At 44.0% G+C, this 26,925-nt stretch overlaps 1 protein-coding gene across 1 annotated transcript in view; it reads left to right on the top strand.

Annotated features, from left to right (window-relative positions):
* MDGA2 (MAM domain containing glycosylphosphatidylinositol anchor 2) overlaps window positions 1-26,725 on the top strand; it is a 340,235-nt gene extending 313,510 nt beyond the window's left edge. The window contains exons 12-17 of the mRNA XM_032187749.1: window positions 5,232-5,252; window positions 11,262-11,417; window positions 12,426-12,584; window positions 20,392-20,522; window positions 25,667-25,772; window positions 26,211-26,725. Of these exons, the coding sequence (XP_032043640.1) occupies window positions 5,232-5,252; window positions 11,262-11,417; window positions 12,426-12,584; window positions 20,392-20,522; window positions 25,667-25,772; window positions 26,211-26,299 (662 nt within the window). The 3' untranslated portion in view covers window positions 26,300-26,725. The remainder of the gene's footprint in view (window positions 1-5,231; window positions 5,253-11,261; window positions 11,418-12,425; window positions 12,585-20,391; window positions 20,523-25,666; window positions 25,773-26,210) is intronic.
* The last annotated feature ends 200 nt before the right edge of the window (window positions 26,726-26,925 follow it).

Genomic DNA, 26,925 nt, shown 5'->3' with positions numbered 1-26,925 from the left:
GCTATTGCTCTGGTGTCGACAAAGTCACAGTGTAAGAAATCATGCGCCAGATGCTAATCAATAGGGTAAACCTAAAGTGACTTCCCTTTGAAGAGGTGTTCCAGAATTGCCAAGGCTTTCTGTGCTTCAAATATGCATTTTAACGCAGCATTCATCCAATGATTATAGTGTCGGCAAGCTATTGCCAAGCTAATTTTAAGGATGTTATAGTTCCAGCTATAAAATAATGATATCGCATACATTATTATAGTACAAATCCAATAGTTATAATCTGAAATGCTGGAATCTTAGAAAAGCAGTTAATGGGCTAGCAGCATGCACAGCAGCAGGCCAGCATTGATGTAAGAAATAATTATAAACATTACCCAGAAAATAAAAGACATCATGTGAATGTTCGTTAAAAGGAGAAGATAATTTTTTACAGTTTCTCCCATTACAGTTTCTTTTTTTTTTTTTTTTTTTTATTTTAAATTGAGACCTTAAGCAGGGAGAAAAACATTTGAATCTTCATATCCTATTTTTAATGCAGTTTTAAGCTTGTATGTGTGTGCAGTTTTGATTAATACTCCAGAAGCACACTGGACTTCAGCTATATCAGACCATGTTTCTCACCTCGCTGCTTTAGAAATCCCTTTTTTTTTTTTGAACATGTAAGTTTCTCATCTCACAGTGTCACTGACTTGCTGAGATTGGAGGCATCAGTGGATATCAACCCGTCCAACCCCCTCCTCAGAGCAGGTAACCCAGGACAGCCCAGGACCACATCCAGTTCTGTCTTAAATATCTCCAAGGACAGACACTCCACAATATTTCTGGGCAACCTGTGCCAGTGTTTGACCACCTTTAGTGGTATATAAGCTTTTTGCTTATTTTTAAAATGTAGGCTTGTATTGTACTGTTGGTAAGGATCCCCTTTGCAAACATGCTTCTCCTTAATTTTTCAAACTTTAAGTAAGCTAATAGGACTTCACCCCATTTTAAAGAAATGCAGCAAGTGTGAAAAGCAGATCAGACACATGATAATTAGAGTTTCTAAAAATGGTATCAGTGTCTTTTGCCTTCAGTGAATACATTCCCTTCTATACTTGAGCTTCAGTTTTCTGCACGCACAGAATGGATAGGCCATGAACTGCCTAAGAGTTATTTCGACAGCTTAAGTTTGTGGTTTGTAGTATGACAATCATGGGTAGGTGCTGCCCAGAAATGATTTCTCAGACTAGTCTTAAAGTGTGTAAGAATCACCTTGAAATTTCTAGTGTCTTGGTTGTGTTGCTGCCTTACCAGAGAGGAGATTTCTCCAGATTTCATCCATCCTTTAGACATGCCCATATCTCTCCAGTGACTTTAGAGACATTCTTAGTTGAGGTGTCTAACTTTCTGATAGCAAAAGTCACGTTAGTCCTACCTGTGAAGTCATTTTTAATTCCTGTGTAAGTCATGCAGAGCACATCATATTTTAAATTAAAACCTGCAACTGGAGATTGACAAGGAAAATGCTAATATATAAAAATAAGAGCTTCCAGTGTGCTAGACCGCTGGTAGCCATCTGAATGTCTGAAATAAGGAGACTATCAAAGTACTATGAAAGTAGGAAAAACGTCAGTAATGAGCTCTTTGCAGTGTACCTTGCCATCTCAAGCTAGAGCTGTAAATACAAAAGAAAAACTCCCTGGTGTCCAAGCCCATTAATCAAAAACTTATACATGGTGGAAGCGTTTCATAGGGAAGTTCCTTGCCTGCCATGAATTATTCTCTCCTCCGCACACAGGAAGGACGGGAGAAAAGAACAATCATCACAGTTGGAGCGACATTGATAATTACAGCCAAACATCACTTGACAAATTCTTTAGTAGATGCATATGTTACTCTGCTAGTGAACACAGTCTGCCAAGTAAATACAAACAGGGCAGTTTAAGTAGCACTAATGAGTGTTTTGAAGGCTGTACAGAACAGATAAGTCTTGTAGTAACAGTTTAAATATAATCTCCATCACTTTACATAAATCTGTGTCAGCCTGTTCGATGCAAACAGGCAATAAAGTCCTCCAGCTACTCCAATCAAACCTCAGCACTCGCTGTTTCAGATATGCACTTGTGGTTTAATATTTTTAAAGTTAACCAGTAGTAAACAAGCACATTAATCTCATTTCTATAAAAAAAGCCAAAAATCCAGCATTGCTACTATTGGTATGTGGAATCAGCCCCTCAAGAAAATGGCAGATAGATGGTGGTTGCCAACCGCTTTGTCTTCCAGCCTATTTTCATATGCATGTGGAAACTTCCCAGATTCTGTATGGAAAGGGTATATCATTCTTGCTATTATATTTACAGCTATTATTGTTGTTGCTATTCTTATATTTCTGGAACCCGGTGTCCTGGGGAAAAAAAAAAAAAAAAAAAACAAATACATAAATTGAAGGATTTATAGTATATACAGATATAAATATGGGGCTGTTTTATAGGTACTATGCTAGGTTAGTTGCCCTAATGGGAGGAAGAAAGACTTGTCCACCTAGTGTCAATGTTTACACTGAAGATTGTTTTCCACTATGCCGACCAAGTGATTACAGGTACAGATCCCTGATCTTGATTAAAGCTTTTAGTTCTGGTTGTAATTACCATAAGTAGACGGTGTCCACTGGTAGATAGCAGCAGCTGAGTATCGAGCATGCTTCTTCTTACCTCTAGCTTTATGCTTTTCATAGTTAGTATAGTGGGCAGCTGTTTTTTTTTAAAGGAGGGGCATAATGTCTCTGAACAAATTACATGAACAAGAGTCTGTGTTGGGAAGGATCTCTGGAAAATGTAACTATCTTATATAAATGCAGTTACACCCAATGGAAGGGCAGGCATTAAAGAGAAACCGTTCCAGCCACATTTTTCTGTCACCACCTGCACGTATACACATCATTGAAAAGTAAAATCATCCAACGAGCTGAAATTCCAGTGGGTTTTATTCCCTGAATGCTGGGGAATAGTGAGGGAGATTAAGGGATAACCCATTTTGGCTCTGCCCAAGCTCAAATACTTTATTACACTTTGTTATCCTCCTGAATAATACCTTCTCCATCAGTAAAACCTTCCCCCAGCACGAGTGAGGACCAGCGGAGCAGAGCAGTGATAGCCCTCTGAGGTGCAAAGACTTCCTCGACAATTCAAACTCAACCTTGGGAATTTACTCCATCAGTCCTCCATTAATTTATGGCTAATTTAAGCTGCTGTCTGTGTGATGTGCACACAACAGTCTTACCTGGTGGCAGAGACCTAGAGCCATTCCACCTTGCCTTAGAGCAGCTCACTGTAGTACTGAGAGGAGTGGGCTTTCTGGTTTTTTTTGTTTTGTTTTCTTTTGTTTTCCAGTTTATGATGTTAGGTAAGCAAGTTCAGCCTAACTGCTTTAATTTGTTTTTCTGCTTTTGTCAATCAGTTTGAACTGCAGCGAGCTTGGCAAGAAGCCCTTTTTGCTCTGCTGTGAACAATCAGAATAGTGTGACTCAAGGTTACACACTGATGATAGTTTCCATAAAAGCCCGTACGTTTAGTTACAAAGCAAGCATCAGTAAATGTAGTTTCCAGCAATTTCAGCTAATTCCAAGTTCAATCACTCAAGAAGCTCACAAAATGAATGTTTCTTGGAGAATGAAAGGTAATTTGTTCGTAAAAGCTATGAGGTTATCTAATATAATGTAATGACTAAGTTTCTTAAGAAAATTGCACTGGGACAAATCACTGTTCATTTGTTTTAGTGAAGCAAGATAAGATGGCAGAGTTGCTAATTTAGAGCTGTTTTAAAAACTTCAGATTGAATCTAGAGCTAAGTAGAATCCACGGCTGGGGTCAGAAACCAAGAGTTCGTGACTCTGAATGCAGCCTGGGAATGGCAGCAAGACATGGAGCAACCTTTACACAGAAATCTGGCATTACCAGATGTACACAGGATTTGGAGATAAAATTTAATTTAATTTTTTCTGTCAATAACATTCCACCTGTGGGCTTAGCATCCTGCTGTTTCTCCTATGCATGAGAACTTGCAGAAGAAGGGCTCTTGTTTCCTAAGTCACTTGTCCTCAAATTTACCTTTCTGCAAAGGGGTAGCACAGGACTGGAGATTTTCATTTTTCCTTCAGACCTGATTTCCAGTTTAGCATTGTACAGATTATTCTGGACCCAACCTTTGCTAGCCAATCCCATATTTAAAATATCTGTAGGCACAGCTGAGGTTTGACTTTCATCTTGTTTCATCCCTTGTCTGTTAGGTGAACTAAAATATTAAGGAATTTTGAATTCAGAGGGTTCTGATTTTGCTGAGGGTCTATCAGACAAAAGTGCAAGTTTTATCAGCTGTCCCAAAGATTCCCAGTACCCAGTAGTCCTGCCAAGTCACACGAGGCATTGCACAGACCCATAAAAGAACAGACAAAATATTTTTCAGCAATATTATCTCAAGGCTTCTTTGCAGTGTTGGAAAATTGGCCATGGATTGGCAGCCCGTGAGGACACCAAAGGCCTTCAAGTTCCCTTCTCTTCTAAAATTTCCTTAAAATATATTCCCTGGTATAAAAGGATTTATGAGGCAGAGGGCTTGCGTATCTTTCACTTAGTTGTGTCTCTTGGTCTAATGAGATCAAACATATTCTCATAAACTTACTATGCTCGTTTCCTGCTGTTTAAAAAGAAAATTGTCATTTCTGAGAAGAATGCAAGTGCTGTCTGGTTCTGAAGACATCTTAAACTGAGGAATAGTACTTTTATTTAATAGAAGAATAGTTCATTGTGTTACATATTCATGAACACTGATAAAACCAGATGTTGAGTAAGGCCTGATGCAGAACCTTCGCTTCTGCTGAATTTGTTCTTTCTGCAGGTTTTGCTGGTTTCGTATACAAAGGCATCACCCTGGAGTTTTGCTATGCAGCCGTCCTCTTCCTTACAGTACCTGTGCTAATAATCTATTTTAGATGCTTAATTACAGCACCCCAAGCTGCAGGTGCTAGTGATGGAGCATACACACCATGGATGAGGGAGGCTTTTCTCACTGCAGCCACTGCCTTCAGCTCGTCACTGAGCTACAAAATGTGCTCCAAAAGGAAGGAATTGGTTTTGCTGGCTGTCTCAGTGTGGGACCCATAATCTGGGGGAGAAGAATGATCTGTGGGAAATTTAGGATAATATGTGTGTTGATGAACGACAATTTCCCCTTTGTACTAATTTTGTTTTTTCTCTGTCTTCCAGCTCCAGTAAATCCACACCTACGTAAGTATTTCTTTATCTTTTTTAGATTTTTGTTTTCCATATGGAGAACTGTCGTTGCACTTGTTGTCCCTTGCAGTTAAGAAGTAAATGCCAATTGTCAACTGCATGAAGTTCAACAAGGCCAAGTGCCGGGTCCTGCACCTGGGGCGCAATAACCCCAAGCAGAGCTACAGGTTGGGAGAGGAATGGTTGGAGAGCTGCCAGGCAGAGAAGGACCTGGGAGTGATGGTGGATAGTCGGCTGAATATGAGCCAGCAGTGTGCTCAGGTGGCCAAGAAGGCCAACGGCATCCTGGCTTGTATCAGGAACGGTGTGACCAGCAGGGCTAGGGAGGTGATCGTCCCCCTGTACTCAGCTCTGGTGAGGCCGCACCTCGAGTACTGTGTTCAGTTTTGGGCCCCTCGCTACAAGAAGGACATGGAGGTGCTTGAGCGGGTGCAGAGAGGGGCAACGAAGCTGGTGAGGGGCCTGGAGAACAAGTCCTACGAGGAGCGGCTGAGGGAGCTGGGTTTGTTCAGCCTGGAGAAGAGGAGGCTCAGGGGTGACCTTATCGCTCTTTTTAGGTACCTCAAGGGAGGCTGTAGCGAGGTGGGGGTTGGCCTGTTCTCCCACGTGCCTGGTGACAGGACGAGGGGGAATGGGCTTAAGTTGAGCCAGGGGAGTTTTAGGTTAGATGTTAGGAAGAACTTCTTTACTGAAAGGGTTGTGAGGCACTGGAACAGGCTGCCCAGGGAAGTGGTGGAGTCACCATCCCTGGAAGTCTTCAAAAGACATTTAGATGTAGAGCTTAGGGAAATGGTTTAGTGGGGACTGTTAGCGTTAGGTCAGAGGTTGGACTCGATGATCTTGAGGTCTCTTCCAACCTAGAAAATTCTGTGATTCTGTAATGACTGCACTTTGGGTTGTGTCCCATGGATTGCATTGTCCACCCTGATCATCTAGATCATCTTTCTTTCTCCTTACCCCAAACGGTCCATCTAAAGGAAAAAAATAATATTCTAAAAATAAACTCCATTTCTGGGGCACGGCAGCTCAGTATGTGTGGGTGAAGCTACAGTGTGGTCACAGAAGTAGCTAAATGCCTGACTGTTCGAGTACTGAGTAGGATCTGTGTCTGATCCTCGCCGGGCATGTTAAAACGTCAAAAGAAAAGTAAGTTTCTGAAATTTTCCAAGTCCATTTATCCTTGCCTGAGAACTGCATTTGCACTTCTTAAGGTATCTCTGCTTGAGCAGTGGGGCTGGACCCAATGACCTCCCGAAGTCCCTTCCAACCTTCCCTGCTCCGTCATTCTGAATGAATTATTTGGATGTAGTCAGGAGCTCATCCACAGCTTTAAAACAAAAAGAAGACTGTTGTTTTTTTTCATGCAGTGCATACATGAATCATGGACCTCATTTGCACAGAGAAATGTGGAGACCAAAGGTGTGACGAGGGTGTGAAAGTGCTGAGAGAAATTCGCAGGAGGCAGCTCCACAGGCATGATTGCAAGTGCAGGCTCTAACTACGTCCCTGCTAATGTGCTGCTGCTTGGGAGCACGGGGATATTGCAGGGGAGAAGTGACTCGTGGTACAGCTGGATCCCACACGTTTAATCCACAGGCACCAAATCCCTGCCAATATCGCAGACAGGAGACTGGGCTGGAGCTGCAGCGTGTGAAACCAACTTATTTCTAAGTCTCCCCGTCTGTCCACTTCATGATTTATTTCCACGATATGCACGTAGTGAGTGCATATTCTGTCTGTGGGAACGTACTCTGCCATTATTCTTGCTTTTAATCACGTATGCAGAAAATTCCCTTGTAAAGGGAGTGGGCTAGCAGTTAGTGCTGGTATCGTGCAGCCACAGACAGGCAGGAAGGCAGCACTGGGCCGTGCGAGCACCCCCTCTCTGTTTCTCACACAGATAGCTAAGCCTTACTGTAAATTTTAAACTTATTTGCTGAAGATCTTGTGCGATGCATTAATAATTAATCAGGGCTCAATTCAAAGCTCACAGGAGCTGAAGGAACCAATCCCATTCTCTTAAATGAGCAGGAGATGAGGCCCGTGCTAATTAATATATTAAATATATACTCTGCGATGTTAAGAAAGAAAAGCATTGCAGTCCCAAGTGCTTTGCACTATTATCTTCCATGATTTTAAGATCTGAAATTGTCTCGTTTTCAAAATGTCTCTGTTGCACACTTACGAGCCGCAGCTCTGGTAGGCACATGGCACAGTGCAGGTGGCATCCAAAGCGCCTTTGAGATAGGAACTGAGTTAGCTCAGAGGAGGGAGACTTCTGACAGCCTGACCACCATTTCCTTCGTCTGCTTGTTGAGTCTGCCTCTCTGTGCACTGCCAGTAATGGGAAAGTTTGCCCACCAGGAGCTGTTGTGCACCCAGTGTCATTTCTTTCAGATGACCAAAGAGATGGAAAAATCATGAAGGCTTGCTTTTTTTCCCCAAAGACATCTTGAGTGAAATCCTTTGATGGGGAAGAAATCTGCAAATGGGTTCAAACCAGTAAGCTGGAGAAGAGAGGCTCTGTCTCCCCTTACAAATCCAATCTCATCTTTATCCAGGCTTTTTACAATCTCATTTTATTTCACTGAAAATACAGAATGAATGAGGATTTATATATATATTATATAACGTCAATCAGATTGTTTCTTTTCCAAACCTATTGGGCTGAATTCTATTTCTATTTACACCACCATGAATGAAGAGTAAGTGCTGTATTCAGCTGGGACAAGATATCTGTATTGGAAACTGAAGTCACACCTTGCTGCTTAAAGTCTGGAATAATCACATTGCATAGGGCAGTCCTTTCTATGAGATTTCTGCAATACAAAAGCAAGTAGCATTGAATGATGTTGAGATGTAGCCTTAGAACTGCTTTTTTTTTTTTTTTTTTGTAACGTATAATAGAAAACATTTAATGTAAATGTTTAAGAATTTCATATGAATTAGTGCAACTGGATGTTACACTTGAATAATAGAAGAGATTAGATGTTAAAGAGTCATATTCAACTTGAATTTTATGGAACACGAGTTCATGCCACAATAAAGGGCCTTTCACCTTGAGAAGACTTTCAGATTTTGTCCTAATTGGCAATAACCTGCGCTGGCATGTGCTTTGACAAAAATTCACCACTTTCTTTAATGGTAATTGGTGCTATCATTGGTGCTTTCAGCAACCCACAGTGGTCTGAGCAGTGTCATGAGCTGGATCACCCATGGGTCCCTGGGGAAGAGCATCTGTTCCTCTTGCTCTTGGTGTGCCTTTTTAGTGAACAGGTCAGGACCATCCAGGTCTATTTAAATGCCCCAATTTCTTGCATAGGGAAATTACCGAACTAATCCTGGGGAACTATTTCCCATTTTTATTCATCTCTTATTTTTTATGAAGTGTTCACTGACAAGAATATTTAGCACTAACCTTTTCCAATGTATTGCAAATGGCAGAGTCCCGTGGGAAAGCAGTGTTTTCATAACAGATAAATGGCAAACTTTTACTTGCCTTCCTTCATCTGGCCTGATTTATTTTTTTAATTTATTTTTTATTTTTTTCACTCAAAGAAAAGTCTTTTGTTCTGCTGATGTGAAATTTCTTAATGAAGCTCTGAGGGCATGGTGTGACATGGAAATGCAGCTTTTAAGGTACTGGAGGGGCAGTGGTAGAAACTGCTGAGTAGCGGGAAATGCTTTTCTTTATCCATTTTGCTGCAGGACTGCATATGGTAGTCAGTGTTTTTCTCCTTCAGTTACTTTTTTGCCCTTTAATTCTATCTCGCTGTGCAGAAACATCACCTTTCGTGATGTAGGAAGGGTGTAGGTAAGTGGAGTTGGTAGCCCAGTGTACAGAAGATAGCGTAAACCCAGCAGTTCAGAGCTCGCAGCATGTAAAAGGCATTGTTGGAGATGAGAGGCACAGCTGGCATTTTGCTCAGAGTGCTTCACTCATGTCCTTGCGTCTTTCAAGAGCTTCATCAGGGTCTTTGCACTCTCTTCCTGGTCTTAGGGACAAAGACAGAGGTGTTGATCTCCATCCACTCAAATGCTTCCCTCTTGAAGGATTTGGGATGCAATTTGGATGCACAGGTGTTCATTGTGGCCTTACTCTGTGATGTGCTCATCTCTCAGGAAGAACCTCTCTATATTTCTTCTCTGCAATGCTTATGGTGGTGCTCCTGTATTGAATGATTTTGTGTATTGCCACTTCATCATTCAGAATTCAGGATTTGGAAGGCACTACTTCCAGAATCAGACCATGGGACAAGGTCCTGAAATGAGCTCCTCATTGTGTTGATGGTTTTCAGTCGCTTTTGCCAGTTAAGGAATTGCGCCTTAGGAAATTATTTCTCCTGAAGGATCTAATAAAGATGATGGATTTATTGAGAAATCAAGTCAATCTGCTTGAGGTGCTAATGGGCACGGAAAGTTTCTGTGCACTGCATTTCCGTGATAGCCTGTTTTTATGGAGCAATGCCTTATGCTGACTGCCATGGAGTGGGAAGTTTGTGTTGCTCTGCATCAGCAGAGTCAGAATGAGGAAGAGTTGGAAAGCTCTCCTAATGCACCTGGTGGTTTGGGTTGAATTTCCAAGCCTGCTTTTTCAGTCTGCAGTGTTATATGACTTTAAACAAGCTTCAGAGCAGCATCCTTGCTTAGCAGTATCCAAGCTAAGCCCAGGTCCCTCTGTCTTCACTGATTTGCAGTGAAGCTTCAGTGGCTTAAGTGGATTTATGGTTTACTGAAACCCCAAACCTGCAAACATTTATACACCTTCTCAATTTAACACAGATGAATAATCCCATGACGCCTGGTGTTAGAGTTCCTCATAACAATGAATATAAATTGCACCCCTATAAAGAAGGCTGTAGCTGACACAGTATGCAGACAGCTGCATTCTCCCTAGAGAAGAGAGATTTGCTTGTTTTCTCAGATAAATCAATTGCCTTTGCTGGAAGAGTAAACTCAGCAGGAACTGTTCATGTGCATAAAATTAAGCTTTTGCACATTTTTCTACATGGGGCCTTATTCTGTTCTGAGATGAAAACTGAACCTTGAAGTTTGATGTGTTTGGTTCCTAAATGCCTGATGATGGGACTTTCCTATCCCATTTTAACCTGGCGGGTAGGATCACAGGAATGGTGAGTCTTACAGACCTGTTTCACAACACAGAGGGTCCCAGTAACCCTGTCTGGGGTTCTTGGCAGGTTTTTGTTGATGTTACTTTTTCTTTGGAGGCTTTTAGAACTTGTCCTCAAGACAACAGAGATCTTAGTGAACAGGCTAGGAGATGTCCTCAGGAGATGATACAATCACTTATCCTGCTCGTACAGGTTCAGATAGACCTCAGCCTTCCTCCCAGACATTTCTCTAATTGATAATTATAATTCAGTGCTGAGGACTCAATGCTCATCCTGAGCAATTCATTCACTTTGCTTTTTTTTAGAAAGATTTTCTAAAATCTTTCTACTCTAAATCCCCTTTCCTCTCATTTTAGCCATTCTTTGCTTTCCATCCCTTCTGAAAACTGACAAAAATGTAACAGAGGTCACTTGGAGGCCACATTTTTCCTTTTGAAAGGTTGTTTTCCACTTTTCCTTAACATCCCTAGCCAAAATAACCCACTTCTTAATTTTTCCCCATACTTCATATTTTATGAAGTTTGTCCTTCCAAGCTTTTTAGAAATCCTAGCAGAAGAAGAGACAATGTCTCTACGAGCTATTACACCTGAATATGTGAGAAGAATCTATACAATAAGACTTGAATATAATTTCAAGTAACACTAAGACAAATTGATGACTGATTTTTTATTTTTTATTTTGTATTGGGGTCACTTGAAAGAAAACATACACTCAGCACTAGAGAATGATGTAAAACAGATGTACATCTATTTCTGGTACTGCTAATGAGCATCATCCTACAACACGTCCATTCTGATTGACAAGTGATTTTACAAACACACCTTTAATAATTTTCACCATTACATTTCTGCTCGTTTGCTGTGTTGGCAGGAGAGTTCCACTGTGGCTTTGAGGACGGTAACATTTGCCTTTTCACTCAAGACGATACAGACAATTTTGACTGGACAAAGCAAAGCACTGCCACTAGAGACACAAAATATACCCCCAACACTGGGCCAAACGCAGATCGGACTGGCTCCAAGGAAGGTAAGCTCCAGAGCTGTGCCTGGTCCCAAAAGCTATGGCCATTTTCCTAATCATATCAAGAATGCTCATACTTCAAGGACTTCTAAAAGAAACTGCCAGTGCTGAGGTATGTGACTGGTCCCTAAGTGGAATTCACTAACAATGCCATTAAGCATCTTTCATTGTTTCTATTGTCCCATTTTCAAAGCGATGGCTTTCATGTTGCAGTCTGGTGGGGAAATATTCTAGCACATCTTGAAATATTCTTCTGGTTTATGTCATTTCAATTCTAACTTGGACACTCACAATGAGCTTTTTGCCCCATTTTTAGTTTGGGTGTTGCTAAACATGTAATTTTCAATCTGCTCCCCCTGTTAACAGAAGTGTGCCATCTTGACTGCAGTATATATTTTCATTTCAAAAGTCAGACATACTGTGCTGAATTCATCAAGCGCTGCAATAACTCATGCTATTTCATTGTATGCCTCCTGCCCCTCTATTACCAATGGGGAAAAATCATACTGCTTTGTATTTGCTTGGTTGGATTAAGTAAAAACTCTCTCTGTTGTTGGCACAGACCAGATCAGAATAAATTAATGTGTCTCCTTGTGAGCTTTTGAACTAGAATTGACATGGACACTTCCAAATGTTCATTGAAAGATTTTTTTACCTTATTTTAAGTGTCCTCCCTTCTCGCTGTTTATAGGAACAAACTGCAACCTTGAGCCTGAAGTCTGAACCCCATCATAAAGATTTTTTTCTTTTCTTGTGCATATACAATCTTGTATCGATTTTAAGTTGTTTATGAGAACTGACCTGCTAGCCCTGATTTTACTCTTGGTAGAAAACAACTTTGAAGCAGCTGTGGGAAACACGTGGGCTTAATGCAGAACAATCATGGCCTGGAGACCATGGTGATGTCAGATGAATGTGAAAAATTAATCAAGATACCTGATAGTCCCGGTGTCTTCCTGCATGTGTATGTGTTAGATTTTTAAGACTGCAACTTAACAATTTTAATTCCCCCAGGTTTCTACATGTACATCGAAACATCACGCCCCAGGCTGGAAGGAGAAAAGGCCAGACTTGTCAGTCCCGTTTTCAGCGTTGCTCCAAAGAATCCTTACGGAGCTACGAACACAGCCTACTGTTTCAGCTTCTACTACCACATGTATGGACAGCACATAGGTAGGAGAAAGCCAATGACCTTGTCTTATCACTCCGGGAGAAATAGCAGCAGAAAAGTCCAGCTATGTTAAAGAAAAACACAGGAGGACTGCCAAAACTAGCTGTAACAAGGGCTGGCAAGAGAGGCTCCTGATAACATCCTTATGGCCACAAAATGTTTTCCCACTAATCAGCATGCTAGCAGGAGCCCTGCTTATGGTTGACAAGAGCACATCCTGTAGGTGTGGAGGATTGAGCAGGGGAAATTTAAAGTGTTAAAAAAAAAAGAAGGTGATTCTTGCAAATGCTTTGCCTGGTTTTGAGTGTTTTGCCTGGTCATGGTGTTTTGACCCACTCCTTGCTAGATTTGGGGTGAAGCAGTTAGCAGCAACCTTTCTGTGTGGGCAGCTGTAGCAGCACAGCCTGTGCCATGTGGCAGCATGTGGCTCCGCCAGGGAAGTCCTGAGCAATTCGTTCAAAAGCTGGGGGAGTCTATCTTTGCAATGTGTATCTTTAGGTCTATTTTTAGTCCTAGCCCTTTTAACACAGACATTTAATTACTTCACATAGTGTAAAAATAAAAGGTGTGGGAAAATATTAAACTATAAGCCAGAGCCAATTTTTCTAAATCCTTTAAATCCCTGTGGAGTTCTCGGTGCTTACCAGTGTGTCGAGAGGCTTTCCTTTGCCAGTCTGACCCGACTTGATGTATTTTTATATATATTTTCAAGGGCAAGCACATTCTCATAGTGCATTCTGGTGGTCGCCTGGGGAAACCTTCGCCTGCCTGCAGGCAGGGTTCAGGTTATAAATAGAGCAAACACATTCACATAGTTTTGTTGGGTGTCTCTGCACTGCTGAGCGCTTGCACGCAGCCCCCGGCGTAATTCTTCTCACTCTGCATTGCAATAGGAACTTGCCTGGGTGTTTGAAGGAACTAATGGAGCCATGTCATGCTAAGTGAAAAAAATATATAAAATGATCTGCTTCTGGTGCAGGACAGTGAAGAGCAAAATCATGAACATCAGGGGTCAAAGAGTTTTTCTGGAATACCTCTAAGTTCAGAAATAGTGTAAGAAAAACAGCCATTGAGGCTGACACCTGCCCTCAAAACTGTGACCTCTGCTGCAATTTTGTTCTTTTTCCTTGGCTACCTTTTCTGTAAGTGTATGACCTTAGCTTTTTTGCTGAAATTGCCCTTTTCTGTGTAATTACTTGAATTGATATTTATAATATCATCTGACGAAGGAGCTGACCCACAGGTGAAGATGGTGGCAATGATGATTAGTGATCATTTACAAAGGACTTGTTCATGGTGCTGTGGACACCTACTTGTCAAAAAACAAAATTGCTCAATATCACTTCTATTCTTTAACATTAAAAAATATAGACACCATCATTTTAGCTAATGTTCAAAGCGATCTTTTTTTGAACAGCTTTGTACATGACAGAAAAATAATAAATTAATTGCATCAGCCACGTGTTTAAATGCAGGCACATACGCGCTCACTAAATTCTACATTGTAGCTCGTCATAATGACCAAATGGTTTGAAGCACATGAAAATGCAAAATGCATACAAGAAATAATTTATGAAATCAGCAAATATATATCATTCAATTCCCCAGATATGAACTCTATCACCTAAATTTTTATGAGGATAGTAAAAATCTAAAGAGAAAAGAAAAACCTCATGAGTGATGATATTCTTAGACTTCAGTGATTTAAGCACATGGTTATTTTAGGAATTGTCACATTGATGAGGTAACTGCTTGAATGAGTTTTTGAAGGTTTGTGGTCTTAGAAATTACTTTGGGTTAGGGAAAGGGTTATTATAGCACAATGATTTGCCCAGGCGAATCAAACTCAATCAGTGTTTCAGATGATGTATATTTGATAACCTTCATTTAGAAGATACATTTTCCATAGCAGCACATTGTTTAGCTTCTCTTTTAATATCTCTGCTCTTCAAAGTTTTGTAGCTAAGGTTTCTTTTTATTCTGGTGAAAGTTTGGCCTATGGTTGATTCTGATCATATTTTGAACAGCTACTTTAAAGCTGAAAATTCATGCAAACAGCTTACTCTTCTGAACTCACCTTCAGCCTTCTTGTGCTCACCTTCTGACTGTGGAAATAATCTATGCCCACAAGTATTTTGTGACCCCAAGTATTTTAAACATCCTGTATAACTCCATGTATTTCTACTCTAAATTCTCTTCCTATTCTGCATCATGTTGTCAAAAGAGGCTAAAATGTATTCCAAATGAACATGTCCAAAAGAACCTGACAAAGTTAGTGCTGCAATGAGGTCAAATAAATGAATGATCTCCAGTGGTTGCTTCCAACTGATATCGCACTATGTGTCTGTTACATACTGTCGTGGTTCCGCTCGAGTGGGCAGCCGAGCTCCACCACAGCCGCTCTCTCACTCCCCCTCCTCAAAGAGGAATGGGGAGAAAATATGTGAAAAGGGCTCAAGGATTGAGATAAGGACGAGAAAATCACGCAATAATTATTGTAACGGGCAAAACAGACTCGGCATAAGGAGATAGTAAGATTTATTGCCTACAACTAACAAGCGAGAGAAGTGAGAAAACAAAGGAAAAAAAAAAACAAAAGCACCTTCCCCCCCCATCCACCCTCTTCCACCTCCTCCCCCCGAGCGGCGCAGGGGAACGGGGAATGGGGGTTATGGTCAGTCTACAGCACTTCTTCTCTGCCGCTCCTTCTCGGTCACTCTCGTCCCCTGTGCTGTGGGGTCCCACCCACGGGATGCAGTCCTTGATGAACTGATCCGGCGTGGGCTTCCCACAGGCAGCAGCTCTTCCAGAACTGCTCCAGATATGGGTCCGTACCACGGGGTCCATCCCTCAGGAGAAAACTGCTCCAACCTGGCTCCCCTACAGGCAGCAGCTCCTGCCAGATCACCTGCTCCTGCGTGGTCTCCTCTCCACGGGCTACAGGTCCGGCCCGGAATCTGCTCCGGCAGGGGTCTTCCACAGGCGGCAGCCTCCGTCGGTGCAGGGCCACCTGCTCCACCGTGGTCTCCTCCACGGGCTGCAGCGTGGAACCCTGCTCCACCGTGGTACTCCATGGGCTGCAGGGGGACATCCTGCTTCACCATGGTCCTCACCACAGGCCGCAGGGGACTTCTGCTCCGGCGCCTGGAGCACCTCTCCCCCTCCTTCTACACTGACCTTGGTGCAAGGCTGTTCTCCCACTCCCTTGACTCTCCCGGCTGCTGTGTGGCGCAGCGTTTTTTCCCTGTCTTAAATATGCTCTCACAGAGGCGCAAAACAACATCGCTTATTGGCTCGGATCTGGAAAACAATGGGGCCCTTCCCAAACATGGGGCAGCTTCTAGATCTTTCTCACAGAAACCACCCCTATGGCTCCCTGCTACCAAAACCTTGCCACGTAAACCCACTACACATACCTTTTCCTATCTGTGAGCCCTGATTAATTCCGAATGTCCAAAGGACCTGGGGTCTTGGCAGGCACCAAGCTGACCACTCATAATAGATAGGGGTATATATATATATATATATTAACTAACATGTATTTATATATATTTACTACGAAAGTGGTCAAACCGGGCACAGATTGTCTAGTGAGGTTACTGAGTCCTTGGTGATATCCAAAATTGGATGGGACACATTCCTGGGCATTCTGCTATAACTGATCAAGCAGGGGCTTGGAGGAGACTGTCAAGCAGGGACAGTCTCCAGAAGAGCCTCCAACCTCAAAGATCCTGTGATTCTATGTGAAAAATTTAATTGATAATTATTTTTTTTTTCAGAGGAGTGCCATTTTATTAGGGATTAATCCCCTGTGGATCATTCTAAATGTGATTACTAAGCCAGACTGACTGTCTTATCACGAACTGTTGTAAGCCTTGACCTTCACTGCTGTTCTGGCATTTGCAACCAACATGCAGAAGGTTCTTCACATCCCCATGTGGGAACAAGCCCTGCCAGTGGGGGCAGCTATGGCCTGCACTACGCTCTGCCAGCTCCTTCATTTCTTCACAGGAGTGGGATAGGAGCTGCCAGCTGAGACCTCATAGATGATCTCTGTGCTGAAGTGTCTCTCTTTTGAGTAACCTTGAGCTGCTGATTCTTGACCTGACTTTCACTCAAAATTGGAATGTCTTGCAGGGGAATTTGGCTTAAATAAATGCTAGCCTATTCCTCCCTTGTACCTATGGCCCAGCTGTTCAGAGAAGATATGAGGCCATTAACCTTTGTTTTTTCATCCATAGTGCTGAAGCATTGTTCAACAGACTTTGGTGCTGCAAGTCAGCATTTCCACTGGGTTGCTTTATTATCCCTTGTTAACAGTATCTGTAAGGTTTCAAAGCAGTACTAGGGTTATTATTACCGTGTCTCAGGAGTAAAGTGCTTTGTTTCCAAAGCAGTGTCTGTGCTCATCAGAATGTTTCTGCATTTCCAGAAGGGATTTCAAGGATCCCAAATAAAATGGAGAAGCAGCCTGGAACAATGCTCTGATGCTGGTGCAGACTGATTTTGGAGATTTAGGGGAAGAGATGCTTCATCCTCTGTTCTTAAAGGAGTGACCCCAATGCCATCAATTTGAGAATATGGCTGTTGCATGACATTGAAAAAACAAAACAGCCTACCAGTTTAGCCAGCTCAGCTTCTCTGCCTGCTGTTCAGGTCTTCGGTGTCTCTGGAAAAGAGGCTGAAAATTTCTGTAGCAATCAGGAGAGGTACTTGGGAGGCTTTGCAGGAGCAGAGCACAGATCTGAGATTAGCACTGATGCTATAGCACAGCTCTGACGAGATAAACAGGGACCTACATCCCATGCCATGGCAGTTAGATTCAGAACGATAAAGTGTTTCTTTACCTGAAATGGATGTCTCTTGCTCACAAGTCAGAGTTTAATTCCTGACAGATCTCACACAGCTAGCTCTGAGGGTGCTGAAAGCCAAGAAAAGTGCCTGTGCTTTCCTGCACATGTTTCAAAAGGAGCAGATAGATTACTTTAAGCATAAAAAAAAAAAAAAAAAATAGAGAATCCCAATACTTGATTTGCAGGGGAAAAAAAAAGCCATTGTTGGGGAAGAAGAAAATGAAGTCACTGTTCTCGCTGTGTCTCTATGTTGAGACAGAAAGAGGTTGTAGCTCCATTAGACTTGTCACTATCTTTTTTTAAGCAATCTGTATTTCTGATTTTTCCATCTATGTCCCAAAATGAAGCGTTTCTAATTGACACTCTGAGAACAGTCACTTTTCTTATCATTAGAGAGCCATCACAAAATGAGAGGCACAGCCAAACGCGCTGTCAGAGCCCCCTGTGAACACTGCCTGCACCGTGCCGGGGAGCGCTCAAACCACCACCACCACTGTGCTGCAGCCAGCGATGTCTCTGGGGCGCCCTGCCCTCCCTTGGCAGGGCACTGTCAGAAAATAAACTTCAGGCCTTGATTCACCGCTGCTATTCCTGCCCACTGTGGTGCTCCCCTACTCACAAGTCCCTCTCTCACACCTTTGTCTGGGATGGTTGTGTCACTGCAGGTGAATTCCTGCTGGGCACACCTCACTGCGAGCCATGCAGCCAACCCATCCTCCTCCACAGCATCACTTTTACAAAGGCATAGAACTTTCCTGAAGCCTTACTGGCAGAAAATGATGCATTTCAAGGCAGGGCATTTGGTGCAGGTGTCACTGATTGAGCTTTTGGCTGCATTTTGGGCAGGTGTGGGCATTTATCTGCCCGTGAGGGACAGGCACCTGCCTACAAACTAACCCAGGTGCTGAGCAGCAGCTGAACGAGGCTGGAGCAGGAACGGTTATTTCATGTTTTAAGTAAGACTGCTATCATCCTGCTATTAATTTCAAGAAATTATGTGCCACAGAGAGACTGAGTGTGCTGTGAACAATCTTAAATCTCTGTAAGCTCAGCAGTGATGGAATTACATGCTTTCCTTGCCTAAATTATTTAGTTATTCCACACAGGCCTGCAGCATGCGCTGTATCAGCCTGCACAAATGGGTGAAATAATTACCAGCTATTCATCCCTTGTTTGATATCGGCGTTGTTTATTGTCTTTATGAAAAACAACTTTAAATATGCTGCTATTTTGTAACGTCAGGTAGTCTTGTCTAAGACTGCCTTGTCTCATACCTTGGACCCAGCACAGTTGCTGAAAATGTTTGGGGAGAAGCAAATAGGGAGGAAGGGAGAGCTGTGCTGGCTGAAAGGCGCAGACCTCACCCCAGAGCTGCTGTTTCAGAGGGGCTAAGGGCTGAGCAGCTGCCTGCTGCCGCGTTACTGCTGGGTGGGCTGCAAGGTGACACCAGGAGATTCTCCTGAGCGTTCCCTTCCTGCAGACCCCATCAGGTTGAGGCCTTTTTGATGTACCCAGTAGCATTCATACAGGCAGAGACAGACCATCCCTGATCCAAGCCGGGTCTCCTTTGTGCTGCTTCTTCACCCTTCCTTGCACTTGGAAACCGAGTGCTGCAGGAGGGCGATGCGGGGCTGCTCGGCCAGCACCACTTCCCCACCTCCCTCAAAAAAGATGTATGGCCTCAGTCTGGGCACCCTGGTGAAATAGCCGTGATGAGAATATTTGCTGCTCCATTACCCGTTTAGCCTTATGTTCTTCAAGGCACTGAGCTCTGCTATTGCTAGAAATAAGAACTTTTTATTAGCAAGAGCTGAGTCACCGTGCAGCTGCCTCAGATCTGAGAAGTCTCATTGCAAATGTAATTTGTATCAGCTTCCCAGCTGCCAGTCCTAACACCCTGAAAAATGTGGTCCTGCGTGAACTTGGCTGAACATTCTTAAATGGGAGCAGACGTGGTGGTTTGCATCGTACAGACACCGCCGCCCCAGGCACCTGCAGACAGAGAGGGGAGCAAGAGGGAATGAAATCTCCAAACTATAAGGGACTGAGTGACCGCTCAGTCACATCGATGCTGGTGCACCAAGACAGTCTGGTGTATGTTCATGGTCCAAGGCCGAGAGTGGAGCCAGGGAGATGGGCACTGTGCAGAAGGGTGCTGAATGCAGGCAGCTTCTGTTCCTTGTTGCAGACAGTACCTGTGCTGGAACCAGTAACTTAGTGGTCAGCAGTGGGGAAAGACCCTGGGCTGTGGTTTGTGGTTTTTTTCCATGATGAGGGGCAGTTTTCCTGAGGTACTTGAACTGAGAGGATTGTCTTGGGTTGTCTTGCCCTTCAAAAATGGCATAATGTCCTTCATAATGGCAAAAAGGACATAACATCTATTTCTAACAACTATTTCTAAGATAGAGTGCCATTGATCCTGCCAAATCTATTATTTAAACCATGTACAGGGACAAGAAGTTGTAGTAAACAAGAAGTTGGGCAGTCTTTACAAGCAAGAACTTCTGTGTTGTGTTTTTTTTTTTTAATATTATTATTTTTAATAAGGAAATTGCATTGCTTATTTCTCTTCAGGTAAGGAGGCTATAAATGCACTGAAGCATAGAAAACTTCATTTTGCCCACTCACCCTGGGAAGCCCTGTGTCCTTCCCAAGCTGCTGGGAGCAAGAGGCACAGCTCTGCCTTCTAGGGGCCCTGGCTGGTTTCTGTGCCATCCTCTGCTGAGAGCTCACTTGATCAATTCACGGTTTTCCCGAGTTTAAAAGTTTTCAAATATGAGACCAGAGCCCTTCCACGCCCACTGCCATCCACTGCAGAGGTCTGTCCCAGGCTGCATGCTGCAGAAGGGCAGAGCCCCCCAGCACCCCTCTTTCTCCAGCCCAGCATCTTGCACCACCGTGGCCTGACCAGCTCGGGTTCCTGCCTAACCACTAAAGTTGTTGTCCTCTCTTCCAGGAAGCCTGAATGTGTACCTGCGGTTGAAAGGACAGACCGCAATAGAGAACCCATTGTGGTCTTCAAGTGGAAATAAGGGCCAGCACTGGAACCAAGCCCGCGTTAATATAAACCCCCCGACTTCATTCCAGGTAAGGAACTGGCCTGTGTGTTGCTTCGTGGTGCACCAGCACCTCGCACCAAAACTGGAGTATTTGGTTTGCCGTGGAGGGGGACATCACAAATGGGGCAGGCGTACAGTGACCCTTGCCTTCTGAGACAGGATTTCACAGTGTCATTTCAGCTCTGAAAGCTGCTGTATGGACAGATAATTGCCTTCCTTGCTGCAAATAGGTGAGCACCACAGAGCTTAATAATGCACACTTCAATGGCAGAGCAGCAGCTATTTCCTAGGAGAGGAAATGCCGTTCGGTTTTCAGACAATTCTGTTAGCTGATAATACTTGTATATATATATTTATTTATTTTAGATTGGCAACTGGAATATGAAATTACTTCCTGTGAAAAAAATATTTAGGGTCTATGGTAATGTGTGTGTTAGAGGTCAGGAGGTATACTCGTGTTCTCCACAAAAAAGGAAGGCTCCAGGCCTCTGCTGAGAGGGGCCGAAGCAGCAGTGCTGCCTGTGCAGGGCCGTGCTGTGGCAGAGCTGCTCGCTTCATTCACTGCATGTTATGACAGGTTTCACACGTCTCCGTTTGGGTTTGACAGTGAGATGCTGACAGACTGTTACAGGGAGCTCTCATTCACAGGCTGTGTGTAACTGGAACAGACCCAGAAGTCGGCTGCTGCCAGCAGCCCATGTGTGTTTGGGACACGGGCTGTGCACCACGATGCTGGGCTGCCAGGGTGCTCTGTCCCCTCTCTGGAGCACCCAGGTCACCCCAGGGAGATGATGGCTTTGGGGAAATGCAGACATTGCATGAGGTTCAAAACTGCTATCTGAAATTTGTCGGTTGGGGGTCAGTGTAGGGGTAGCTGCTGCTCCTGAGCCTGTTTTTTTATTTGCGTGATAAGAGGCAAGGAGAGAAATGATTTGGCACAGGTGATGACAGAAGCATTGCATGGGAGGAAATCAGAGGGAAATTATTGGAGAAGGATATGCAAAGTGTAGCATGATGTGGTGCTGGAGCTGAACAGTGATGGAACTGGACAAGAGGAGCACAGAGGAGAGGATGAGTGCTGAAGAGCATGGCAGGGAGCTGCTCTGAGGGGGTAAAGGCAGGGTAAGTCCAAGCAGAATGAACAGTGAGGGAGAGAAAAATGATTTCATATCTGAACATCATAACTGCAGCAGTGAGGGGAGAGAAGAGAGGGTTGGAGGAGCTGAAATGAAGTGATTGCAGGTGTGTCTATGAGGGATTTGTTAGACTTGAGAGGGGCTTTGGCAGCATCAAGGGAAGGATGGGGGCGTCAGCTCTGGGCAGAGGGGTGCCAAGGGTTTGGCACCAGCAACGAAGATTGGAGGAGGGCGATAGGGTGCATGCTGGGGGCAGCTCATCAGCCTGGAGAGCAGGCACAGTTTGGAGGAGGAGAGAGCTGAGGTCTCTGCCTGGCACGGGGCAGCCTGAGACCAGAGCCTGCAGCTGGCCCTGGGGATGTGAGCATCAGCCCTCGCAGGGGCCCTGGCTTTCGGAGAAATAAAGTCACTGGGGTCGCTTCTGCTGCTGGCACACCTCCCCTTGTATTTCTTGAAGCCGTATTCTCTGGTGCCTCTACTGGTACAAAAAAAATAGCAGCTCCTCTTTGGCTGTTTTTCACCTTTCACATTGTTTTTAAAGGCTTCGGTGTAAAATAGATGTAAAGCCTTGGAGCTCTGCACAAATATAACAAATAAATGTCAGGGTGGTGGGAATCTTAAATTACTTTTTTAACTGCTCTTGCATCACACAAACTTTATTTTCTATTTAGGAGTCTAAATGGGAAAGAATATAAACCTCCCAGTTAAATTTAAAGAGAGTGAATTGAAGTGAATCTTTGCAGTAAAACAGTACACTGACATGGAAATTAAAACTTTTTATTGATTAATTTGTATGGGGAAGTGCTGCCCAGACTTGTTTATATCTCCCCCGTCCGCATGGCAGATAACAAAGCTTCTGTCGTGCAGGGCTGAGAGGACTACAGTGCTTTGAGTCAGGAGAAGCTCTGCATAAAAGTTATCTCAGTGCCAGCATCAGCTCAGGACCTGGTGGTGGAGCCTCCACCACACTGCCCCCAAGTGCTGCTGCTTCAACAAGGCTCTGCAGGTCTGAGCATCCCTTCTCGTCCCAACCTGGCTGCTCACATGAGACCATTTTGCTAGCAATGGAGTGGTGGAGGTGATGGTGGTGGTGTCACCTTTGCTGCCAAATTCCAACCTGTATCGCTGAGGTTTTCAGCCCCTTACAGGCAGTGAAAAGTGCCCAGAGCCAGCCTGTGGCTGTTGGGAGAAGTGGCGTCTGAGATGTGAACCCAAAGCTACACCCTTGTCATCGTGCTGTCTGGATGGGGACATTCACAGGGCTCATCTCCACTTCTTATTAGGAGATTTGCCAGGAAAGAAAAATCGATCAGAAATCATGCTGAAGAAGCACAAGCTGAATCCCCCCAGAGACTCACGGGTAGTTCTGGAGGCACTGCAGGGATAATTTCCTTTTCCCCCATTAGGAGAGCAGAGCGGCCTTTGGTGTATTTGTAAGCCCCACTCTTCTTCTGCTAACTGCAGTATTTTTAACAACAGCTTTGTGAAGTCACAGACATGCAGATAATAGGTTTTGTGGGAGACTGATAGGAGATCCTGGTCATCTGGCACCTCCTGCAAATAGCTGCGAACCGCGGACGGGATGGTGCCTCACGCGCTGCCAATATTCATCTGCAGTGATTTGTTCGGAGCGCGTGGCCAAGCTGGCTAATAGCAAGGCATCTCCGAGGCCTATAAACCACACTGCCAACTGCAGCTTTTAATTAAAAGCTCACCGTTGTATTTGCATAGAATCGTTTTGTCTGGAAAGAGTGTTTTTCATTGTCAGGAAAGATTCGACTTGAGGCTCAGCTGCGGGTGATGTGCCTTCTGCCAAGGAGCAGGAGGGCAGGCTGCGCACTGGGGGAGAGGAGAAGGCGCTCTGCTCTCGGGCTGAATACTCCCCCCTGTCAGAGGCAGAGTGGAAAAATAGTGCGATGGGTAATTACTTGAGACATTGTTTTCAGACATCAGGATGAATTATGGAAAAGCTCACTGTTTTCCCAATTACAGTTCCCTGTTGCACTAATATACACCTCGTTACAGTAATTAACCTACAGCATCGCACTTCAGCGAAACACTGATGGAGTCACCTGCTCCAGACGCACCTCTTTCACGTTTATTTAGTGCTCTCCATGCAGACCTTGCCGCCTGGCTTGGGACACCACAGGCAGGCTGTAAATACACACCTTCCTCTTGGCAGCTCTCCGCTGCGGGGTCAGGCATCTGCCGGGTGCCCAGGATGGGATGTGTCCATGGCCAAGGCTGAGGGACGTGCTGAAGGGCAGGGAGGATGCTGGTGCCATGCGATGTCTCGTGGCATCAAGCTCCATCGCCTCGTGCTGCTGGGCGATGCTCCTGCAGCCGGACTGGCTCCAGGCAGAGCGGAGCCCCTCTGTGACTTACAGGGGCATCTTCCTCCACCCCCAGAGTGTACTCATCATTTATAATGAAAGTTATTCATTTCAAAGGAGCGGCTCTGCCTGAACTGTATTAATGAGCAAAGAAATGTCAGAAGCCGCCAGAAGAAGGGGCTTGGACCTGTGTCCTGCTGAAATCAATGGACGCAGAGAGAGCCCATCCGAGTGCCCTGGACACCTCCCTAATGCAGTTAGTTCATTACCGAGTGTAATTTAAGCATTTTGCTCCAGATGGTATTAATATTTTTTGTCAAATTGGCTCTACCCCCAAGAGTTAATTTCTCCATTAGTGCCACAGCAAGCCCTTATAAAATTCATTGAATTTCATGCATATATTGTTGCAGATTAAAGTTTAAAAACTTTTCATCTGAGTTAACCAAACATATTTCAAAGGGCTGAGGGGGCGGGGGGAGGAAGGAAAGGAGAGAGAGTTGTGCAAATGGTGCTGCTTGGGAAATGTACTCCGCACATAATTCCTTCATCTCTTTAGAATGACTTTGAAGTTTGCTAGTGAATAAATTCCTTGCTACACAGAATGGGTCCACTCCTCTGCAGAGCTAATTAAGCAGCAGCCTGGCAGGACAGCATCACACCGTGTTTGGGAGAGGAAAGCAGACAACTTTGTTTCTTTAGTACGACAGCAAGCTGCAACCAACCTTGCAGCAAATATCCTGCTCTCCTTGCTACAAGGCATCCGCGTTTCCCTTCCCAGGTGTGCAGTTGGGGGTTGAGAGTAGGAGCATTTGACAGAATAGGACTCAAAGTCCCCTCAAAGCACAAGCATCCTTTTGACAAAAGTCAAAGCCCTGAAGAGGAATGAAATCTCCACCTTGACCCTCGCTAAGATAAAACAATGTCCTACAAAAACGTAAATGTAAGACTATTCCTAGAAGGGATCAAAGCTTCTGCACACAGATGAGCCACTGAAAGGGGCAGGAGAGAGGTGGTGTGGCCGCTGGCATTGGTTCCTGCCATGGCAGGAGGTGTGGGAGGTTAATATCCACCGTGCCTCTGCCATTTGCTTCAAGTGGCAGGAGATTCTGAGGTAAACACCTAGAACCTCTTCAGATCTTTTCATTTATTCCTCTTTTTTTTCCTTGCTGGGTTTTGCATCCACCAGCAGTGCTGAGGAGCTGAGTGCACATACTTGTCAAAGCTTACCCATGGTGTTTCCATTGTTGGTGGCCTGCAAGTTGTCTGAGATGTCCTTGGTGCATGAAGTGAGACCCTAATGAGAAGGAGAACCTCCAGAGCATCTCTTCCCCTCATTTTGGCACAGAGACACCATGGGAAGACACCGAATGTGTCATGGTGGGAATTGTGAGCCATGGTGTTTGCTCACTGTCAGAGGCTGGAGGCAGAAGGCAATTCAAGAGCAGGAGACTCCTTTTTCCTTGCAATCTGCAAATGCCCTACCACAAAACTGAATTTAGAGAACTAAGCATTTTCCCTGAGCTAAGCTCACATCCTCTGTGTTCACTTCACAAGGATGTTGAGCTCAGCAGTGGTTTTCTGCCCCATAGAAAGTGTTTGCATTATTCCAAGCCCATCATTGCAGTTTAAAGGTGTGCAAAATGCAGCTATATGTTTTCTGCTTGTCAGGCTATCAGCTGCTTGTTCTTTATAATTTTTTGCAGCTCATATTTGAAGGAATCCGGGGCCCAGGCATCGAAGGTGACATTGCTATTGACGACGTATCAATTGTGGAAGGAGAGTGTATGAAATCCGACCAGCCGGCCAACAGTAAGTGGCTTTTCTACACCCTGGGGAGAGCAAATTGCTTCTTGCGCTGCAGAATTGAGGTATCTCTAAAATGGATGTCCTGCAGGAGAGCAAAATATTGTTGGGTTAAGTCAGAGAGGCTTAGAGTGAAAAGTTTTCCCTTCTGTCTGCACAGCAGAGGAAGGAGCCCCTGGTGCAGGAAGGCCCCAAGTGCCTGGGGTGGCGTGGCCATCCAAGGGCTACAATTCTGGCAGCTTCAGATGGTTCCAGATGGACAGACAGACAAAGCAATATTAGAAAAATGGTTAGGGGGTCAGAACAACATTAAATTAATAAATAGACATGTCGCGATTGCCTGTGGACCTTCTTTCATCCCTTCACCCCCCATATCTGCGCTATAACACCTTTAATTCTATAACTATAACACCTTTAATTCTACCTTTTTCCCCCTTTTTGTAGATTTACGATCAGGTGCTGTTGGGACATTAGCGCATATACGACTTATCCCAGTTACCATCCTCATGTCTGTCTTAAGTCATCAGAGGTGACCTTATCCTGGCAGAGGCTACAAAAGATTCACCAGGCACTGGCATGAAGAAAGAGTCTTTGTAAAATGGACATTTAAAAACAAACTACCAAAGATTCCTCCACTGACTGACTCAAAAGTTAAATAAATACATAATAAATAAAAAAAAAAAATTAAAAAGCACTGGGGACATAAAAGGCATCACAGGAGTGTAACTCACTATGAACCACGCGTGAGAACGAGATCTGGCCTAAGTAAGGAAGAGACCTTCAGGTGCTTTTGTGGTCAATAATGAATACAGCATCATCTGGTTGAACTCTTGGAAAAGAGCTATAGAAACCCTTGTCAAAGCACAAAGTCATGGCTGGTTTTGTTTCAAATGAATAGTTTGCTTGTTACCATGGAAACCTAATGGCCTGCCAAAAAAAAAAAAAAAAAAAAAAAAAAAGGAAAAAAAATGGAGAGAGAGAGGAAATAATAAAAATAAAACACAGAGAGAGAAACACCTCACTGTAAACAGGGTATGTGAAGAGCTGGCATTCATTTTCCCTTCAAGAAGGTTTTTAGCATAGAGTTAAATAAATGTAGGCCCTTTTGCCTTTGGCTGTCACCTCCCCTAGAGAATAACCCTAAATCAGAGCTGTTTTA

The sequence above is a fragment of the Aythya fuligula genome, chromosome 5, assembly GCF_009819795.1.
Source record: "Aythya fuligula isolate bAytFul2 chromosome 5, bAytFul2.pri, whole genome shotgun sequence".
Taxonomy (NCBI): Eukaryota; Metazoa; Chordata; class Aves; order Anseriformes; family Anatidae; genus Aythya; species Aythya fuligula.
The sequence above is the reverse complement of the archived record's forward strand: the minus strand, read 5'-3'. Positions and strand labels throughout refer to the sequence as shown.